The sequence below is a fragment of the Cetorhinus maximus genome, chromosome 8 (genome assembly GCF_964194155.1).
Source record: "Cetorhinus maximus chromosome 8, sCetMax3.hap1.1, whole genome shotgun sequence".
In the NCBI taxonomy this organism is placed as follows: domain Eukaryota; kingdom Metazoa; phylum Chordata; class Chondrichthyes; order Lamniformes; family Cetorhinidae; genus Cetorhinus; species Cetorhinus maximus.
The window spans coordinates 48,165,532-48,188,573 of NC_135886.1; the positions used below are offsets into that span (position 1 = coordinate 48,165,532).

Below are 23,042 nucleotides of genomic sequence, written 5' to 3' on the forward strand. Positions count from 1 at the left end.
AATCCCAGAGCATGGAGTTGAAGGAATCCCAGAGCATGGAGTTGAAGGAATCCTAGAAAATGGAACTGAAGGAATCCTAGAATATGGAGTTGAAGGAATCCCAGAACATGGAGTTGAAGGAATCCCAGAACATGGAACTGAAGGAATCCCAGAACATGGAGTTGAAGGAATCCCAGAACATGGAACTGAAGGAATCCCAGAACATGGAGCTGAAGGAATCCCAGAGCATGGAGTTGAAGGAATCCCAGAGAATGGAGTTGAAAGAATCCCAGAGCATGGAGTTGAAGGGTCTGCCACTAGTGTTGGGATGGAGGGAGGGAGGGAGTATGCTCAAGAGGTCGGAGTTCAAAGAATGAAGAGTATGGGAGGTGGAGTGGTGAGGCCATGGAGGCTTTTGAAGATGAAGCATTTGAATTTGATATTTTGGGAAGCAGAGAGCTCTTGCAGACTAGCCAGGTCACACTTGGTACTCATGCTGGATAGAATGCAGGCTTCTGTGTGGAAACAAATCTACTAAGATATCACCTTACCTGGATGATATGAGCAAAGTATTCTCCATCTATGGCATTCTCTGTCTTCAGATAAAGGTCACGGAGTTCACTGGCACCCACTGGATTGTACTTGGCATTGAACTTATCAAAGCGCTGGAAAGTCTGACGACCCTGAGTAAATAATTTCAGACTTGTTAGTTTCTGTATGTCATATTCAATGTTTGCATTTTTATTCATTCTTGAGGTGAGGACATTGCTGACAAGACCGGGGTAGAATTTTTAGGTCAGTGTGTGGGCACGCACCTGACCCGATCGGACGAGAAACCATGCAGGATGACGTCGGGTGAGCATCCTGACGTCATCTTGCTCGCACGATATTTCGGTCGGCGGGCACGTGCAAAAGTTGGAAGCATGCCCGCCAACAATTATGAGGCCTATTAAAGTTGTAATTATCTCTGATTTTTCATGGTCTGTCCAACCTTACGGTTGGCAGACGGGCGAATCGGCCAGGCGGACTTTGCATTTTTCATGAAACCACATCCAAGGGCTGAGGGATGAGGTTTCTGCTATTAAATTAAAAAATATAAAAATCTATGCACAGCATTTTTATCATGTATATGTTCAGGTGACTGATTGTGATGTGTGGACAATGTTTTCCTGATTTTAAAAGCTTTATTTATTGGTTTTAAAGTCTTCAGCTCCCTGATGCAGCTCTCTTCCTTCAGGCAGCTTTCATTCAGCGCTTGCCCGCGCCCAGCGCCCCCCAGCGTGAAATTGTGGTCAGGGCCCGATCGTGGCAGTGGTCTGTTCCCCAGCAGATCCCAGGCCTGCCGATGATGCATACCCGCCGACCTAACAATCCTGCCCCAGCATTTATTCCCCATCCCTAGCTGTCCTGATTAAGTATATTATTAATCTACTTTATAGGGTGGTTAAGAGTTGCTGTTGAGACTGGAGTCATGTGTAAGCCAGACTGGGTAAAGATGGTAGAGTGTCCTTTCCCTAAAGAATATTTCTGAACCAGTTGGGTCTTTATGGCAGTCTGACATCTTCATGCTCACTTTGACTGATACCAATGATTCAGGTGTGTGTTGGTCATGCAGCACCAATTCTGCATCCCAAAGCAGGCCCAAACTAAGGGCAGAACTTTGCCCTTGGTGGGCATGCGGGCCCTACTGGCTCGGCGGCGGGCAGACAGCCGAACCCCGCCGCTGAAACGGGGCCTGCCGCCATTTTGAATGGGCAGGCTGTGCGCTTCCTGTGCGGGGGTGGGAGGGAATCCCTAACTGTCAAAGTGTGCTCTTCTGTGCATGCGCACGAAAGAGCGCACTGCTCCCTGAGACTAAGTGCTGTCTCAGGGAGATCAGTGACAGCGCACAAAAGTTTAAAAAATAGAAAAATAAAAATATTATTAACATGCCCCCTTCATGTGACAATGTCACACGAGATGGAACATGTTTATAAAAACGACATAAACTTTATTAAACTTTTAAAAAACGGACATGAAACCTCATCCCGCCGTGGATGAGGTTTCATGTATTATCAGGAGCTTGCTGGGGGTCCTGGCCTGCCTGCCTGCCAGCCTTAAGGTCGGACGGGCAGGTCTTTAATGATCTTAATTAGCCTGTCAATGGCCTTAATTGGCCATTGACAGGTCGGCGGACAGACAGCTGATTTTGCTGTCCGCCCGCCTTCCTAAAAATTTAAAGGGACTGGGATGACGTCGGGGATTCCTCCCGACGTCATTCGCGTCAATTTCCCATCAGCAAGCGGGCCACACCCCCAAATTGCCAACGGGAAAATTCTGTCCTAAATCTATTCCTCTGAATCAAAATGCTAACCTTTAACAGTTGTTAAAAACACAGCTCCCCTCTTTCTTGTCTCTTTACGAGGTATAACTAAAATTTACCTGTCTCTCAGAGAAGGTCTCAATTTGATCGATTCAGTCCACTGAAATTATTCTTGTCTGATCATTCCCTTTTACAGTTTTTGGCCTACTGTTGCCTATGTTCATTCGAAATTCAGAACTATTAGATTAATTTAAAAAATGCAAAGTTTTCATAACTGAATCAATCACAAAGTCTGTGCATGTTTGATAACCATGCACCAGACTTCCTCTCAAGCCATTTGGAAGGGTCTTTGACATTAAATGTCATCCAACCAACTTCTGTTTCTTCACAGATGCTGCCTGACCTGTTGAGCTTTTTTCAGCACTTGTGTTTATGGTATACCGCTTGCACACAAACATTAACACTTGTAGAACTCAGATTCCCAAACACTGATTAAAAAGTCCTGGAATAATGGCCTGGAATTTGCAAAGGCATTGACAGTGAAGCATTTAAGCATTGCACAATGCAGTGCCCAGAAACATGCAGAGAACGCGCTGTGGTGCATAAAGCTGGAAGTCCCATTGGGACAGTCTTCGTTGCTCTGGTGGCTTCACAGTATCAGTTATAAACTTACAGATTAAAATGAAAGACATGGTAGTAGCAAGAAACTAGGCTGATTGCGCTCTAATGGTGAACTGTTCTGACCAAAAAGCTATCGGGCTGTTATTTTGAGGCGTTGGAGTCTCCTCTCATTTCACACATACTGATGGACACTGGAACCAGAAGGAAGTTTCAAAACAGCTGTCAGACACAAGTTCTTTCAACTTTCCATCAGATTTTATTAAGTGTTCAAAAAAGATTTATCTGATTTCTTAAGTTTTGATGTATAAACTTTTCACCATGATTTATCAGACTTCGGATGGGTTTAATAAGATTTATCTGACTTAAATATTTTACTGTAAATAACTTTTTGTACAAGATTTAGCAGACTTTTTAAATGTTTTAATGTACGTGGCTTTTTAAAATAATTTATGTGACTTTTAAAATATGTATAAATTTATGATTTTGGAAAATGATTCTGATTAAATTAATTTGATTTGATCTTTGATTTCAGGACTTTTTAACATGGCAGACACTGGAGCAGCTTGGTTTTGATGCAGTTTTTGGGCATGGCTCCCAGGCACTGCACCACGTGATCTGTTCTTTCTACCTGTGCCAGAAAATACTGCAGGGCCACACAGCGATCCATGGAGAATCCTCCATGTGAGAGAATCCTCTCAGCTTGGAACTGCAATTCTCCACTCACCATCGCATTAGTTAAGTTTGTAGCTTAGTGCAAGGTCAGCGGCAAACGCCATCGCTTCGCCACTGACCACAAAATCCCAGTCAATATTAATTAAAACAGAATTTGACTTGTTCACATCAGTGGCCCTGATAACATGGGATAACAGCTCCATTGATATAGCAGAGCCCGATTGTGTCACTGCATACTTTCCCCTTGCAGCGAACTGGGAGGCATCCTTGGGAGGTATTTGAAATATCCTGAATATACTGTGACATTTGACACAATCCAACTGTCACACTTCAAGATGCCCCAGTTTGTTACAGATGTAAAACAAAAAAAACTTGCATTTATGTAGCGCTTTTCACGACTACCAGATGTCTCAAAGTGATTTCCAGCCAATTAAGTACCTTTGAATTGTAAGGCAGGATATTCCGGCCCCTCCACCGGCAGGCATTGTTGTGGGCATGACGGGAAAATTTGGAGAGCAGCAAAAAGTCAATTGACTTTTGGCCGCTCTCCAAATTTTCCCGTTCTGCCCGTGACAATGCCTGTCACTGGCGGGAACAGAAAATCCTGGCTGTAGTCACTGTTGTAATGTAGGAAATGCAACAGCCAACTTGTGCACAGTAAGCTCCCACAAACAGCAATGTGATAATAACCAGATAATCTATTTTTTATGATGTTCATTGATTATATATCTTTATCCAGAGCAAAAAACAACCATTCACCACTACTCTTTGTTTCTTGTCACTCAGCCAATTTCAAATCCATACTGTCTCTGTCCCTTTTATTCCACAGGCATTAACATTGCTGGCAAGCCTGCTATATGCCACTTTATCAGACATCTTTTGGAAGTTCATGTACACCACATCAACTGCATTCAACCCTCTCTGCTACCTCATCTAAAAAGTCAAGCAAGTTAGCAAGTAGGAACAATTACACAGATTTGCCTAGTTAGACACCCTCCCCAAAGGAAGTACTTCAACAGTGGCTTTAAGGAATTGATCAGGTCAAGAATCATTGTCTGCCCACAGACAAATGCCACAGCTGAGCTCAGGCCTGTGAGAAATACGAAGTAGAGAGTTAAGGCATCTTATTTCAGGTGCCATCTTGTGTTGGCATCACTGCGTCCTAATCTCTGTGCCCCTGCCTTACTACTCACTCCCAATAGCACCAGTATAGGGTGAATTCAGCACTCCAATGCTTCCACAAGTGATTCACACTCAAAGGGAGAGTGGATTGAGGGATATCAGCTGCAGTCTTATAACCCTGTTCCCAACCCACACTTCCTTCAAACACAGCTTAGAGTGCCCTAAACGTGACTGATATACTTACTGCGTGCACATCCAAGGAATCAACCGTCAGGTTATAGGCATTCAGCTTCAGTTTATCAAAGAGCTCTTTCAGAGTTAGCTTCTGGCCCTTGGAAGTCCAGACAACACGATCTGAATCTATCTTTGACGAATTCTTTATAAAGCGCAGGAGATGCTTCTGATTCATGCAAGCTGCTGCATGGATGTGAGTGTCAACCTGAGAAGAGAGAAAATGAAGATGAACATTACTTAGGCTTTCTCTCGTGTATTAAAGTCTGAAGGTCATGGTGCAGGACATCACCAAGGTTTAAAGGAGTAAAAGAATGGATGAGCTCAAACTAGAAATTAGGCAGCACCAACCATGGGCTTTTAAAACTTAACATCGTATTTTGAAGTGAAGACTGGCAGAGACAGGAAACTTTGGAAGCCTTGATGAAGCATGAGTTGAGTAGGAAAGTGGGTGAACAATATTTTGGAGCAGTAATATTGGCTTCTGAATCACAGCAAGTAGGCTGTTCATCATTTAGTTGTTTTCGAGCCAGGTAGACTCGTGATTAAATGCTGCCCAGTCTATTTAGTGTGTTGAGCTAGAATAGAGATTGAAATGGCAGGCAGCTTGGTTCAGATTTAGACAGTTGCAGGAGTAAGGGCTGGAATTGATAGCAAAGAAAGGGAGTTGGTGTGGGGGCAATGACAATGGTCCACTCATGTTTAACTGGAGCAAACAGCAATTCTTCTGAGAACGTGAAATTCCTGACAAGCAGCCTGAGACATAGAGGCCTTGGATGGATTGAGAGAGGTAGTAAGATAGAGCTTGTCAGCAAACATGTGCAAACCAACCCCATGTAGATGGTATCATCAAGGGACAGCAACGTGCAGATGAAGGAGAGGAAGGGCCAAGGGCAGAGGTGTCAGAGTCTCTAGGGGTTTACTAAGGTAACAATGGAAGGATGGGACCAGAAAACATCGCTGGAGGTGCTCAAGTTACTATTGGATTTGTAAATGTGGAACCATTGAGTTATACAATTGAGAAGATGTGTAGGAGAATGGGCAGCCAATCAAAGGTCACAGACAGGCAGATGATGACAAGGAGGGATAACATCACGGTTACAGAGGATGGCATTTGTGACTTTGGTTAAGAGCTTTATAGAAGAAGCACTTAGAGGAAGAGGCTGAAAGATGGCTCATCTATCTATCCCTCTCTATCTTCAGTTCAATCTCTCTCTCTCACCTACTTCATTTTTTCTGTCTCTCTCTTTCTTCCTTCACTGTCTTGCCACTTTTCCTTCTTTCACCTTAATTTCTAACGTCTATCTGTTCTTCTCTCCTCCTTGACCTTGTCCTGCTTCTTCTCTTCCAGTTCTATCATCTTTTTCTTCATGTTGGTCTCTGTCTGTCTCCTGTGTTCTTCTTTCTCTTTCACATCAGTCTCTCTCTCTCCCTCTCTCTCTTTAGTTTCTTTCTCTCTCACTGCACTTCTATTTACGTTCACTTTTGTTTTTTATCTCATTTCTTACTTAGTGGGGCCAGGAAGTATTGAGTCCACCAATCAATGACACCTGAGAATTTCAGGAAGACAAAGTAGTTGTACTTCAGAGACAGCAGGGGAGTAAAGCACTGCTGTATTACACATAAAGAGGCAAGCACTCTACCTTTCTGACATTGTAGAAATCTCTGTGAGGATTCATCTTCACTTCTTTCATCTCTTCCATCTCATTCAGCATCTCATGCAGGTTGAACTTAGAGCTAAGAAATTTCAAGCGTCTGTGGGTATATGTTTTCCTAAACCAAGGAACCAAGAAAGGAAAACCATTCCATTTTAAAATAAAATAGAAATTAATCTCTTCTGAAAAAGCTGATTATTCTATTGTATGTAATGGTGAAGGATCACACAGCAACTAGGTAAACACTTCTGCCTCTAACTTGAAGCTCATGGGTTTAAATCCCATTCCCAGAATTGAGCATGTGACGGTAACTTAATTCAATCCTGCCCGGCAGGCTGATCAGATTGGGCATCCATTTCATGCCTTGTCCAATTCAATACTCCTATAGTTCCTCACTGGGTGAGTTTGGTTAAAGTTACTCCCATAATTTAAGGCTGACAATTTGGTACAGTATTGAGGGAATATTGAGAGTTGCACCATATTTATGATGAGGTTGTAAACCTAAGCCCTGGCTGTAGAAGGGCTCATGGCAATATTTGAAAAAGAACAGAAAGTTGAAGAAGGCCTGCTGGGCATTCATTCCACCACCAAAACAAATCGTGACATTGGTCGTTCATAAGCTCTTTGTGAGACCTTGCTGTCAGCATTTAGTTGCTGTGTTTCCATATATAACAGTGATAACACTCCAAAAGTAATTTTAGTAGAAGTAACACCACATGTACAATAGATGCCATATAAATGCAAGTTTTGGCTTTTGTTTTATGGGGAGTTATGTGCAGAAGGAACCTCTGACCTATGCTTCCCAAAAGCATGGCTCCACACTGGAAACACAGGACTAGGAGGAGGCCATTTAGCCCCTAAAGCCTATTTTGCCATTCAGTGAGATCAAGGCTGATCTTTGACCTAACTCCATATACCTGCCTTTGCCCCATAACCTTTGGTGAACAAAAATCTTATCAATTTCAGTTTTTAAATTAGCAATTGATCTAATTGGATTGGAAGAGAATTTAAGTGTTACCTCATTTCACTCGTAAAAGGTCTGGCTCTAATCTTTTTCCCATGTGTCCTTGTTCTAGATTCCCAACAAGCAAAAATAGTTTCTCCCTATCTGCATTACCCGTTCCCTTTAATATCTTGATAACTTCAATCAAATCTTTGTGTCATCAGCAATTTTGCATATGTGGCTTTCTATTCCATTATCTCAGTCATTAACCAACACAGCCTGTGGTTATGGCCCCAAGGCAGATCCCTGTGGGACACCACTAGTTACAGCCTGTCAAAAGAGTACCTGTCCATTATCCCAACTCTGTTTCCTTCTGCTCAGCCCATTTCCTAACCAGGCCAATCATTTTCTTTCAATTCCATGAGTTTCAACTTTAGTTAATAGTCTCTTATGAGAGACTTTTATCAAATTCCTTCAGGAAGTCCACATAAATAACATCCATTGACCTTCCCCCTTCCACTACATTAGTCACCGCTTCAAAAATATTCAGTAAGGTTCATCTTTACAAATCAATTTTGACCAATCTTTACAAATCCATGCTGGCTCTCTCTGATCAGCTGAAACTTTTCAAAGTGTTCAGTCATTCTATCCTCAATATTGACTCTAGCACTTTCCCACCAACAGGTGTTAAGTTAGCTGGTCTATAATTTTCGAGTTTCCCTCTCTCACTTTTCTTAAACAATGGAGTGACATGCACAATTTTCCAATCTAAAGAAACGGTTCCCAGGAGCAGGCATGTAGTGAATTAACCCTATATTACATTTAGTGGATTAACACCTCACCCTACAGTTTTCTGTTCTGAATACTGCAGCTCTCCTGAGATCAGACATTCACTGGAGTGGGCAAGTCTCACTCCATTTCAGTGTACTATCCTTCATATTTTAAAAGAAATAAGTCATGCCCTCAATTAAGGTTATTCCATACTAATGAGTAAATTATATTCAGAATAGAAAACCATAGTGTTAATCCACTGAATGTCATATAGGGTTAATCTTTTACCTATATGAACATCACTGTATAAACCTTAAGTGTGAATTTTGGCAAGTTATCCAATGGTGGTGGGCAAGGAAAGGATTACAGCTGAACCTCAACCTGTCCTTAGTAAATATTCATATATGCACATACACATGCACACATTAGCCAGGACAAGTCCCTGGTTCTTTTCCTTTTGAGACTAGATGTCTTGTGGACAATTGCCTTATTGTTGTCTTGGCAGAGACCAATGCGTACCAGTATAAAACCCGGGGGCTTCCTGATCTGGTATGGTGCATTGATTTAATGGAACATTAGGAAAACCTAATTTCCACTGTTTTTAATTGACAATTGAAAGAGTTAAATCTAAAATATATTTTCCTTCATCAGTGAAGTGGTAACTTACACAGGCCCCTGAGCGATCAATGCAATTAGAAAATTCATGTCGTCTATGAAGGTGGGCAGGTCTAGGTATGGTAGGTCTTTGGGTTCATTTCTCTGGACTGATTCGTTATTGGCATAAACGTAGATCACGCCACCTTTCATCTTACACACATAGCCAAGATTTTCAGGTAGACCCTTTGGGCTAAAAGGGTCCTCTCCAGCCTTTCCAGGTTGGGTAAATACTGAAATTAAAAAAAATTAAATTTCTTATTCTACGTATAAACAAAACCAGATGCCAGGTACAAGATAAAGGTTGTCTGATAGGAAATCAATCCTTCCTTCACTGCTAGCTTCCAACCTCCAACCTCTCTGCCTTGCTCTTTTCCTGATGTTACTGTGGTGTTGTTCCTCTGAACTTTCACACTATTGTTCCCCTATAACAATGCAACTATAACTATACTGTCCTCCACCATCTTCCACCTCCTTGCATCAAAATAAAGAGTCAGCATGTCATTTGCTATTCTGACTCATTCTTTCCCCTGACCTCAATTCTACAGAACTTCTTACTTCTCTGTTGGAACCCTTTTTTATTCTTTCATGGGATGTAGGCATCAGTGGAAATGTCAGCATTCATTGCCAATCTCTAACTGCCACTCTGTTCAAAGGCAATTAAGAGTCAAACACAGTGCTGTGGGTCTGGAGTCACATGTTGGACAGCAGATTTCCTTCCCTAAAGGGCATCAGTGAACTAGGTTGGGTTTTGATAACAATTAATGATAATTTCATGGTCACCTAGCTTTATAATTCCAGGTTTGATGAATTGAATTTAAACTCCACCAGCTCCTATGGTAGGGTTTGAACCCATGTCCCAAAGCATTAGTCAGGACCGCTAAGATATTAGCTCAGTGACATCACCACGACACCACTATCTCCCTCTGTGACCATGGGGAAAACGTTCAAGGCTATGGGGAAAGAGCAGGGAATTGGGACTAATTGAATAGCTCTTTGCAAGAGCTGGGGATAAGAACAATGGAATGAATGTCCTCCCTCAGTGCTGTATCATTTTATGATTCTAGACTGAGGATGCCTTCAAGGCACATGCCATGCTAAGCAGTCCACTGGTAAAATAGATGGTGGTTTTAAACACAAATATGGTATTTTTTTCTGCTGTAGAAAGGGAAATTTCTTTCACTCTGTTGAAATATAACACAACAGCAAAGCATTCTAATGAATAATTGGAATGGCCTTTCAAATAAAAGAAAACAAATTGAGCTGAACCCAGCTACAGGGACAGGCAAGCCAGCATGTACCTGCCATTGCCAGCCCAGATAAATGGGGAGAGTTAGTGGCAGGAAAGGCACCTGGCTGTAAAACCAGCTACCAAATCTCAAAAAAATGAGGTTAATTTGAATGGAGATGGAGAGCGATGATCAACCAGCATTCTGGTGACCCCACGTAACCTGATAAAAGCTGATAAAGGAAGAGAGGAGAGCTGAGTTGAGGAAAGACCAATGAATCGATGAGCAACATGGTGGCATTTTATCTTATCCCCACAGCAAGTATTTTCAAAGCAGACGATACTGAGACAGCCTTGACCAAATCACTTTTCCCATTCTTCCCCTCTGAATAATTCTTGTCTTACTGATAGTTTGCTAGATTTGAGCTCCTGTGCTAAGCTCCAGATCTAACATAGAAATATACTAGGAAATATCTTAATTTCCTCCAATACTTTTTATATTTGAATCAGCTAACCCTTGTATCGAGGGTGAGATATATGGCATTAAAAATAAAGATAAAAAGCAACTCCATATTTGGAAGCTGGAAATAATAATGGGGATTATGGAAATGATCTGCCATGTACCAATGGAAAACAGCACAAACAATTTCAGCTGAAGAACAATAATGTAGTGGAATTCAGCAGCATCCCACGTATTCCTATAAGTACCGCTGTCACACAGGCATTGCTTTTCCTATTGAGTTAAAGACCATAATAGATCACAATTCATTTCAGCCTTCTCAGCACCCCTTATCACACATGAAGCTCCTAGCCTGCACACTTTACTGTACATGTGAAAATAGTTCTATTTGTTAATAAAGACTTACAGTTACCCTACTGAAAACTACGAAGACTTTGTTAGGAGACACCATTCTGTAACCAACACCCTCTCAACGTGGTGGCAGCAAGTGGATCAAAGCCGATAACTTTGCTTTGATTTTGAAACAAATCAAAATGCTGGAAGGCTAAGAAAAACTTCAACAAAGCTCCCAAAAGAAGCAAGGGATGCAGAGGAAAAATCACCAGAAAATGCTCCAGAGAAAAGGTCTGGAAGCTGAAGGCAGAGATTTTTACTGCAGCAGAAGGATCCATTGAATCTCCCTTGGAAGTCTAGCTTCAGAGTGCAGAGTCATAGAACCTGCAAGGATGAGCTAAATCTTTTAAAGTTCCAGGCTGCAGCAAGTTCCAAGAACCCTTGAACTAATTTAATGTCAGAAGTGGCATTTGAAAGAGAGCATTGCTAAAACCTGATCCCTGATTTGGAGTCCCAACATGTAGCCTCTGAGCTTGCCAGAGAGAAGAAAGAGAGAAAATTAATTAAATAACATGGGAATATAGCGACTGTCCAGCTGGGAAAACAGAAAGCATAAGTTTGAAGTCGGCCACCTCATTACATGGCAAGCAAATCACTGAATAAAATAAGTTGGCAGACAGCTGATCCAGGCAGCCATTGTGAAAAATGTTTTTTTCAAGAAGCATGCCAATGCCATTTCATGGAGCCCACCAAAACCGGCAAGTGCGGAAGATCCTTTTCTCTCCGAGTGAACAGCAATGCCATCTTGAAATCCAGAAAAACTCCAGAGTAAGTAAAGAAAAACAGAAGGCAGAGCAGGAAATCACCTTCAAGCACAATTCTCTGATTTCAAAAGCCCCTTGATGGCCCAAACTTCTTGTTTTGAAGTTTGCTGCAGAATTGAAAAGTTAAAAATGACCCATCAGTGCAAATGGAGCTTGCCAAAACTCGACATTTGCAGGGAGAAGAGCAGAGAGAGAAAAAAACAGTTACTGCACAGCCATTCTTAAAAGGGCAACAACATTTAAAGCTGCAGCTGTAAAATATAAAATGACCAAGGATCTAAAGTCTACCCTATCAGGTCAGTTGGACTTATCCCACGGCCAAGCCTAACAAAAAATTGAGCATCCTGGAGAAGGATATTTTTAAATTATTGGAGTGCATCAGGTGTAAGCACAAAACCTGAAGAAGTCCAGATTAATGACTTTTTATACTCTTTTGCTGAACTGGCTGATGAAATAATCTTAATGCAGTGCTCAACCAGCTTTGATGAAATATTAAATGCTTTAGACAAATATTTTAATCTTCAAATGGAGATCATAAGGCCTTTAGACATAGGAGCAGAAGTAGGCCATGCGGCCCATCAGCTTTGCTCTGCCATTCCATGAGGTCATGGCTGATCTGATAATCCTCAACTCCACTTTCCTTCCTTTTCCCCATAACCCTTGATTCCCTTACTGATTAAAAATCTGTCTATCTCAGCCTTGAATATTCTTAACAACCAGCCTCTACAGCCCTCTGCAGTAAAGAATTCCGCAGATTGACTACCCTCTGAGAGAAGAAATTCTACCTCACCTCAGTTTTAAATAGGCACCCCCTTATTCTGAGATTATGCCCTCTGGTCCTAGATTCTCCCACAAGGGGAAATAACCTCTCAGCATCTACCTTGTCAAGCCACCTAAAAATCTTATATGTTTCAATAAGGTTGCCTCTCATTCTTCTAAACTCCACTGAGTACAGGCCCAACCTACTCAACCTCTCCTCATAAGAAAATCCCTTCATCCCCAGGATCAACCTGGTGAACCTTCTCTGGACTGCCTCCAATGCCAGTAAATCTTTCCTTAGATAAAGGGACCAAAACTGTTCACAGTATTCTAGGTGTGGTCTAACTAGTGCCTTGTATAGTTTTAGCAAGACTTCCCTATTTTTATACTCCATTCCCTTTGAAATAAAGGCCAATATTCCATTTGCCTTACCTATTACCTGCAGAGCTTAAAAAGAGGCATAGAAGACTCCTAGCAAAATGACAAAAGGTCTAAGGACAGTCCCTGAACAAACCACACAAGAGCACCAGAGAGGTAGGGAACTTTTCAGAATGCCTTTTTGAATACCCCAACATGTTTCCAGAACTATACCAGCAGCTGGTAGTGAATGACAAGGAAACAGCCCTGCAGTAGGCGAAGCAAGAAAAAGCAGAAGTAAAATCAGAAGATGTCTGTATCACGGCTGAACTGGAAGATTTAAAATTCAAGATTCAAGCTGAGTATATACCTTTGAAAACTTAGATAAGTTAAAGTCTTCAATGAGCCAAACTGTTCAAGATCTGGAAAAATAAATTTCAGAGATGTCACTGAAGTACCAGGAGGAAATGATGGCCCTCAATTCCACAGTTGACAAACCAAAGTGGGAGTTGGGAAAACTCAACCAGCTGTAAGGCCTGGCACAACAGCAGGCAGAAAAGGTACTCAAAGTTGTTGCAGTCTTGAAAGACTCTTTGAAGAACCAATAAATACCCCTGGAAAAGCATGAGCAGTTAAAAATGGTGTTGAATGCTACTTCAGTAAAAGCTGCATTGGAGCTATTGGTAGTGACAAAACAATACACTGAAACACAGAGAGAGAAGACAAGAGCTGAACAAGAAAATAAACAGTTGAAAGAACAGGTAATTGCCCTTCAGTATCAAATTCAAGAAATAGTACATAACCCTTCAGCGACATGATGGAATAAAGAGCAGCAGAATGGCAGGATAACAGTACAAACTCAATGAGGCTCTGTTAAATTACAAGAAAACTCAAGATGAAGTTCGGAAAGACCTTCACATGCTAGAAGGGTCCCTCAGGCCAGAGTTTGTTCCTTTGGAACATTACATAGTGAAACAAAATGAATTTAATGCCATTCTAAAAGAACTGAAGAACCAGTTGGCAGGCAAGACTCAGGAATATTCATGAGGAGGAAGTTGAGGGGCACAAGAAAGAGACTGCCATGCTGAGAGAAACAGTTGCACATTTGGAAGGAATCTTTGAAAAACATTACATTTCCAAAGAGATGTACAAAGGGATGATAATCAAAAACATAGAATGGCAAGCTATGGTAGAAGTTCTTACTAAGGAGTGTGAGGTGTCTCAAAGACAATCAGCAATTACAGAATATGAGCTTGAAGGACAGCACAAAGGAAAGGAAAACCTGATCAGTGTCGAGAATCAGCATTCACACACAAAAGATGAGTTTTTAAGGAAAACTGGGAACTGTTAAGAGCACTGGAGTGTAGCTCACAGGAAGTAGAACACTTGAAAGAGGATGTGAAATGCTTAAATGATGAAGTTGTACAAACATTTTCAACAAAGCTGGATCTTCAATTAAAACTTGATGAATTTCAAGCATAAGGTGTCTCTCATAAACATTGTGAAAAATATCTGGAACAGGAAAAGGAATCGCTAAAGAATCAGAAGAGTTGCTTGAATGCAGAATTAATGGCCAAAACGATTAAATTGTTGAATTCTCATCCAACCTGAACAGCATGATGGACAAGATGCGTAGCATGGAAGAATAAATCCAGACATGAAAGCAGAGAAGGAGAATTCTAAGGAATACATTGAGGATCTATGAGTGAACTGAAAGAGTCAGTGACCAGGCAAGGAACCTTCTAAACAGAACTGAATGCCCAGGTGAAGTTGTCAATCTTATATTCGAGTTTTGCAGATACCTCTGAAATAAAGCCAATGCAACTTACCAGAGTTGCTGAGCTGAACGAAAAGACTCATAAGCTCAAAAAAAAACAACTGGAAAAGAAAAACCGATCAACAATTTGGCTAAAATTATGAAACAAGTGCGAATGAATGTTCCATTGTTGAAACGTGAACATCCGTATACATCGAGATGGCCCACATGTCGAAAGAAGGGAAAGAAGTGCCAAGAGGACAAATACAATGCTCGTCCACCCTGCAAGAAACAATTTAGAGTAGCAGCAACCATTGATCAACACAACTGTTGAGCCAACCAAGTGCTCTTCAACACAAAGCGATGGAAAAAAGGAATGAAAGCATATCCAAATGCCAGTCCAACCTCCAAGCCAACATGAAGAACCAGAACCAACAAAAGTGAGAGGATAAATCAGGGCTGTTTTAAATTAAAACTCCTCCTGTCCATAACACTTTCCTCACATTTTCATAACCTTACCTGGGTGCACTTCGTTCTCTTCTCTCCAATGCTCATTACCCATGGTCTGCAGGAAGTGTGCAGTGGTTCTGCAGAATCTCTGAAATGACAGCTGCATGTATTTCTCCCGAATGGTTAGCGCCCTATGCAGGCCCCTGCAGGCGAGTTCGAAATCTTCCACAGTTACCTGTTCATAAACAGTAAATAATCAAACTCATGGCGGGTTTAAAGTCTCCTACTGGGCTGAATAATATGGGGGGAGGCATGGTGGGGGGGAACGGACAGCTCTCACCCCGCCCTGGAAACCATGTCAGCGTAAAGCTGACTGACTCCTCGCCGAGCAGCCCCGCAGCAATAAAGTGCTGTGGGGCTCATTAATGAGGGCCAAGTGGGTCTTCCACCCCTCACTGGGGCTGAAGTCCCGTCCTCTAGAGCTGCTGGCCAATCCGATTGGGGTCCGGGGTCTTGGGCTGGGAGGTTTTGGGCGCATAAGGGACAGCAGTACTTGTGGGGGAGAGGGTGGGTTTAAGAGAGGGAGTGGGTAGGAAGAAAGGGAGGTTGTCTTAGAGGGGAGACACCCCGCAATCATCAAAGGGCAGCCCCCGAGGGTGAACCCTGCCTTCCTTCCCACCCTTTAACCATTTGAGGTAAAAAATCGGGCTTCCCACTCCCACCTTGTTGCCCATGCCAAATGTATTATGTCATGGGCAGCGTATTGTTTGGGTCAATAGGCTTGATAACAAGCCTAATTGACCTTTACATGGTCATTTTAATATGGTGAGTGGTCTGCTGATTCTGATGTCCACTGGGCTTAGCTTGGTGGTGCCTGGAAGGTGTGGGATGTTCACCCACGCCATTTTACGTGCCTCCCATGAAAAACACATCTGCCAGGAGCATGTAAAATTTAGCCCACTGTCTCTGAATTTCCCCAATTGCCCCGATCCTAAATCAACCCAATTGCCCTGGTGGTGTAGTGGGAATGCCACTGAGCTAGCAATCCAGAGGTGCAGGCTAAGGCCCTGGGGATATGAGTTCAACTTCCACCATGGCCGCTGGTGGAATTGAAATTCAGTTAATAAAATCTGGAATTATAAACCTAGTCTCAAAAATTGTGAAATGGAACTCTGATTGTTGTAAAAAACCATCTGGTTCACTGATGTCCCTTAGGGAAGGAAATTTGCCATCCTCTCTGGCTTACTTTTGACTCCAAAATCCGCAGTAATGTAATTGACTCTTAACTGTCTTCTGAAATGGCCTATCAAGCTGCAAAGTTCAAGGGCAATTTGGGGATGGACAACAAATGCTGGCCTTGACAGCGACGCCAGAATAAGTTAAAAAAAAAGTCTGGTTGCCATTTGTACTAACCATAGAATGAACACAATGGTCAAAAAAGATGAATAACACTCTGGGGGTAAGGTTTTTATACTCACAGTCTGGGCAGTAACCGGGTGAAGTAAATTACCAACCCTTCTCAAAACCTTTGAAGATGGTGCAGTTGAGATTTACTCGGTGGGGTATCGAGGAAGGGGGACATCAGGTATGTGGAAAGACTAGAGAAGATGAGATTGTTTTCCTTAAAGGAGTCAGAGCTAAGGGGGGAATTAATGGAGTTGTTCAAAATTATGAGGGGTTTTGATAAAGTGGATGGGGAGAAACTGTTTTCACCAGCAGGAGGGTTGGCAAGGTGAGAGTTTTTCACTTGGCGAGTTATGATGATCTGGAATGCATTGCCTGAGAGGTTGGTGAAAGCAGATGCAGTAGTAACTTTCAAAAGGAAACTGGAAAAATAATTGAAAAAGAAGAGATTTCAGGGATAAAGAAAAAGAACAGAGGAGTGGAACTAATTGGATAGCTCTTTCAAAGGCAATCTGCCGAATAAACACCTTCTGTACTGTATTATTCTGATTCTATTAGATAGCAGCCAACTGGGAGTGGTAGTGCATTATGCGTATGTGCAGGTTCATTTCTGTTGATGGATTCTTTGTACTTAGAAACTTGGATTGCTAGCATCGTCCTCTGTGGTTACTTCAATTATATTATGTTTATGGCACTAGCTGCCTCTTTTATAAACTTAGAAAATCATGCAGCATACCTGTAGCTTGCATTGATCAGTAACCTTGATAGTTAAACTTAGTTTCGATTTTTGTTTCCTTTAGACTTGACTCAAGTGATGATCTCAGTCTTAGGTTCACAAAGAAGTAAGAAGTAACTTGTTGCTCTCAGTTAGAGAGAGTTATAGCTGTTTGGCGGAGATCTTATGGCTCAGTCAGCAGCACCCCTGCCTCTGAGCCAGAGGCTGTGGGCTAAAGACCCACTCTACGGCTTGTGGGCTATGGAAGGGGTGTTGATGACTTGGTTCAGCAGATTGATAATCAACCCACTAATCTTTCCAACACTTCTCAGCTATTCCCCAAAGGAGGCAAAAGTGTGCTTGAGTTTATGAAACAAACAAACTAATCTGCTCGCATGCCCTTTCTTCTCAGAATTTCTGAAAATAAATCTGCATTAAAAGACAATATAATTTCTGAGTAGAACACTTTTAATTCAGTTGCTTAATTCAAATTAAATGGTTGATTCAAGTTATTTGAACATTCCTTTTTTTAAGTGCAGAAAGCAACATTGAATGATTGAACCTGGGCTATCGTCACTGAAGGTGTTCACGTAGATTCCCTGACTTCAGGGTGTAGCTATGACTGACAATGACATTGTGGTTAGATAAATTGTAATGGCTCCGATGTCTCTTGCTCTTGCTTGCTATCAATCACATATCATTTTGTCAATTATTTTTATGTTACCAATTGCAAACGTGCCTCGTATGTGATGTTGGGTTAAGAAAGCATTATTTAGTATCATGGTCTAGTGGAATACGGGGGTAAAAACTTTCTCCGTTGACAGAAGCACTATTACAGAGGAAGGATGAATGCTTCATCAGTGGACTTATAGCAGGTCGTTCTGTTGAAGGGTCATGAGGACTCGAAACGTCAACTCTTTTCTTCTCCGCCGATGCTGCCAGACCTGCTGAGTTTTTCCAGGTAATTCTGTTTTTGTTTTGGATTTCCAGCATCCGCAGTAGTTTTTTGTTTTTATGACTTATAGCAGGTGGCAGGCCTTAGCAAGATCCAGTTATAGAGAGAGCTATGCTGCATGAGTCAGCTAAGTGGTGCTGAAATCTCCACATCAATCAGACTTGACTACTCCAAGTTCCAGAATATCCAATGTAAAAAGGCCGAGTGCTCTTAGGGTCACAGTAACTGCACTGATTCCTTTTAGCAGGTGATAATCTAACCCTCATCTGGCAGTTTCCACTTCACACCTCTGTCAATGTGAATAGAACCAGTGCCTGGGAAGGATCAAGCACCTACTTCAAACCACTGACAGTTTTCACATCTCCACCAAAGGGACTGATTATATTGCTGAACAAATGCAACAGGGTTTATCGATTCCCAAAGTTTTTATTTGCTTCACCGCAAATGTGCTGAATACTTTGTTAATAAAGTCAGTGGATCCTTCAAACAATCCTCCAGTTACAGTAAAGGGAAAGCTAATTAAGTACTAGAGTGAAAAAGGAATAGAAAGATATGTTGATAGGGTGAGATGAAGTAAAGTGAGAGGAGACTCGCATGGAGCATAAATACCAGCAGGAATTATTTGGGTCGAGTGGTCTGTTGCTGTGCTGTAAATTTGATATAATTCTTTCTTTCAGACATTCCTTTAGCTCTGAGCAGGCTGTTTAGTATTTTAGCTGTTTAATTCTGATGAGAGGACACAGACCTGAAATGTTAATTCTGTTTCTCTCTCCACAGGTGCTGCCTGACCTACTGAGCATTTCCAGCATTTTATTTTAGTTTATTATTTAACTGGATGTCTCCATGAGACAATTTTTTTGTCCTTCACCCACCTTAACTTCCAGCTGCTCTTCCGCTGCCATGTTCTCATTCTAAGTTTATCTGGTGCTGTTCCTGCATTGCTCTTCTACATTCCCTACTGCACCAGACTTGATCATAAGGCTTGATGGTGATGAAGGGGTCAGAAATATGCCAGGCCGTGAATCTACAGATTGTGGGGAACATGTATCTGCTGGTGTTGATGGCCCACAGCACCTCAAAAATGTCCTACTGGAGCTGCTGGATCTTTTCTCAATATATCTTACTTAGGATGATGGTGGTGCCATACAAAAAGATGGAGGCTGTCTTCATTGTTAAACTAAGACTTGGGCTCCACAAGGACACTGCATTGATTACGTCTACCAATTCTGTCATGGATAGATGCATCTGTAACAAGTAGATTGGTGAGGATGAGGTCAAGTAATTTATTCCTTTGTGTTGGCTCTCTTACCTACTGTCATAAGCCCAGTTTGACAGCTATGTCCTTTGGGACTCAGGCAGTTGGGTCAATGGTGGTATTGCTGAGCCACTATTGGTGATGGACTTTCAGGTCCCCCACCCAGTATACATTCTGTGCCATTACTATCCTCAGTGCTTCTTCCAAGTGGTGTTCAACATGGAGCATCTGAGCGAGGGTAGCAGGTGGTAATCAGCAGGAAGTTTCCTTGCCCATATTTGACCTGAGCACTTCAGGCGTCATAGGATCCAGAGTCAATGTTGAGGACTCTCTGGGCCACCCCCTACTGACTGTATACCATGGTGCCACCAACTTTGGTGGGTCTGACCTGCTGCTGGGGCAGGATATATTCAGGGTGGCGATGGAGGAGTCTCAGCCATTGACTGTAAGGTATTATTTGGTGAGTATGACTATGTCAGGCAGTTGCACATCTAGTCTGTGGGACAGCTCTCCCGATTTTGACACAAGCCCCCAAATGTTAAAAAGGACTTTGCAGGGTCAACTAGATGTGCCTTTTCTGTGTTCATATTGAATATCTAGGTCATAGCTGTTGTATGGTCTGTTTGGTTTTATTCTACTTACTAGTTGTAATTTTTGACATAACTGAGATTATTTCAGAAGACAGTTAAGTGTGGTGTGGGATTGGAGTCATGTATAGGCCAGACCAGGTAAGGATGGAAGATTTATTTCCCGAAAATACATTAATGAACTAGTTTGTGCACATATTGGGTGTCCAATCCAATACCACCTGTTTTGCAGCACTGCCTTATCATTGCAAATCCCCATGTTTCTCTCTTATTCCCCTTTTAAATTCTCCTCTGGTTCTCTCCATGCATCTAAAAACCTTCTCTTGTCATCAAAGCTACTGAGTTTCCCCGTCATAGTCTTCCCTAGATTCTGCCCATTTTATGACTCAGGTGAGAGAGATCCTCTCCCAAGGACTGTGGAAGGGAAAGGGATGGCATTAGGTCCAAAGCTCAATTCAATGAAGCAGAATTAGCCTTACCCCTGATGCGTAATCTCCAATAATAGCGACTCTCTGGAACTCTGGTACATCTGCGTACGATGGCTGCACCATCTGAATTGCTGAGGCTGCGGGTTGTGCCGCTCCAGCGTCCTGGATAACCGGCACCGAAGTAGCAATTTCCTTTGCTCTCATTATTATCTTCAGCCTGACATGAGGACACATTCCAAGAGTCATACCAATGTTATTTAAAACAAAGATCGAAACTTGGTTTGGAAACATATGTTACCCTGCTAGCAATTGCTTTACCACAAGACCTTTTTCAGAATTGCTTAGTTGGTAAATGCATTGCCTTCCAAAGTATTAAGCCATGAGACAAGGGCTACTTAATTTCAGACCCTGATCTCAGCTGAGGCATCAGGCAGGTCATTACAATTGGGCTCACTGCCCTAGCCAATGGGTCATAAATCCCTATCCATTCACCACTGCTGGAAAATGTGGGATGGACCTCAGACGAAGACAGAATTTGGCTTAGCAGTCATGTTCCCATGATTGACTGTCTGTGTAGTCTCAGAAATGAAGGGTATCTTGAGTAAGTTACTAGATGGGCTACTGGCACATGTGGAACTTAACCCCAGTGAGAGATGGTGATCTTTGGTTTGGGGAGGTGGCGGACGGCAATCGGTGGGGTGAAGGATTCACCTACTTCAGACTATGAAATCCAGACAATTGAGATCTTAGTTATTTTTCAGCAATTGATGAGAAGTGCAATGACAAAACACATTGTTGTTCAGGTGTTTGCCATAGATATCACTATTCAAAGAAAAACAGGGAAAAAACCATTGTCAAACATTCATCCCTCAACCAACACCACTAAAACAGGTGAACTGGCCATTTATCTCATTTTCCACTTTTGGGGTACCTGATGTGTGCAAATTGGTTGTCCAATTAGTCTTCATAACAGCAATGGCTTTTCTTTCAAAAGATATTCATTGGCTCTGAAAGCACCTTAGGATATTCTGAGGCTGTGAAAGGTGCTATATGAATGAAAGATTTTCCTTCTTCACTGTCTAAGCACTGTGCCCCACAATGAGAAGACACCAATAATCTGTGATTCCTCTCAAAGGGAAGAGCTGAACAGTGTTATTCTACAAAAAAGGAAGTGATACTCAAGCGATAAACCTCATAGTCTACTAGCATTCAGATCAAGGGCCATGTTGGAAGGTGAATAGCTAGCATCTCAATTGTCTTGATTTCACTTTTGGAAGCTAATGTAATCTCACTTTGGAGAGAAAGAGAAATGCATGATTAATTAACAAATTATTATTAATCAAATACATAAAATGTTCATATGTGAAATCAATAGAATATTCAATAATGTCAAATATGGGTAATACTTTCCCATTGCATATCAAATTTTATGTCTCCCACCAGCAGCTTATGTTTCACTGTATCACTTTGGTTGAGCTCTGGCACTGGGTAGAGTTCCTCCTATTCCATGAACTCCCCACACACTCCCTGCTGCCACTCCTAGCAGCTTCATAAACCACAAAGTACTGTCCTAATATTGGGAAAACCAAAGCCATTGTTTTCAGTCTGTTCCCTGAACACCATTTCCATCCTCTCCCTGGCAGGTCCCTGAAGCTGAGCCAAACAGTTGGCAACCTTGGTATTGCGTTTGACCCCAAGATGAGCTTCTAACTACATATCCACTCCATCACCAAGCCTGTTTCCAGCTTCATAACATTGCATAACTCCGTTTGCCGTTGAAACCCTCATCCTCATTTTGTTCCTTCTAGGTTTGGCAATTCCAATGCTTTCCTGGTTAGCTTCCCATCTTCCACCCTACATAAACTTGTACTATTCCAAATCTCTGCTACCCGTAACATGCACCAGATCCTGTTCACCCATCACCCCTGTGCTTGCTGACCTACATTGGCTCCCGGTCTACACAGAATATGTACAGCACAGAAACAGGCCATTCAGCCCAACCAGTCCATGCCTGTGTTAATGCACCACTCCTGCCTCTCCCAGATTTCTTCATCTAAATCTATCATTGCAATCTATTCCCTTCTCCCACATTTGCTTGTCTAGTTTCCCTTTAAATACATCTATACTATTCACTTCAACCATTCCCTGGTAGCGAGTTCCACATTCTTGCCACTCTCTGGGGAAATGTTTCTTCAGAATTCCCTACTGGGTTTCTTGGTGACTATCTTATATTGAAGACCTCTAGTTATGCTCTTCCCAATAAGAGGAAACCTTCTCTCTGTATCTACTCTATCAAAAAAAAAATCATAATTTCAAAGGTCCTTATTAGGTCACCCAGCAGCCTTCTTTTTTCAAGAGAAAAGAGACCCAGCCTGTCAATCCTTTCCTGATGTGTATACCCACACATTTCTGGTATCATCCTTGTAAATCTTCTCTGCATCCTCTACAGTTCCTCTATATCTTTTTTATAATATGGCACCAGAGCTGCACACAGTAGTCTAAGTGTGGTCCAACCAAGCTTCAATACAGGTTTAGCTTCACTTCCCTACTTTTCAATTCTATCCCTCTAAAAATAAAACCT

General features: G+C 42.0%; 1 protein-coding gene across 1 annotated transcript in view; it reads right to left on the reverse strand.

Moving 5' to 3' along the window:
- ampd1 (adenosine monophosphate deaminase 1 (isoform M)) overlaps positions 1-23,042 on the reverse strand; it is a 61,083-nt gene that overhangs the window by 34,683 nt on the left and 3,358 nt on the right. Inside the window, exons 3-8 of the mRNA XM_078546795.1 lie at positions 20,513-20,678; positions 15,187-15,352; positions 8,964-9,183; positions 6,571-6,700; positions 4,941-5,135; positions 531-662 (exon numbers count right to left, since the gene is read on the reverse strand). Coding sequence (XP_078402921.1) covers positions 531-662; positions 4,941-5,135; positions 6,571-6,700; positions 8,964-9,183; positions 15,187-15,352; positions 20,513-20,678 — 1,009 coding nt within the window. The remainder of the gene's footprint in view (positions 1-530; positions 663-4,940; positions 5,136-6,570; positions 6,701-8,963; positions 9,184-15,186; positions 15,353-20,512; positions 20,679-23,042) is intronic.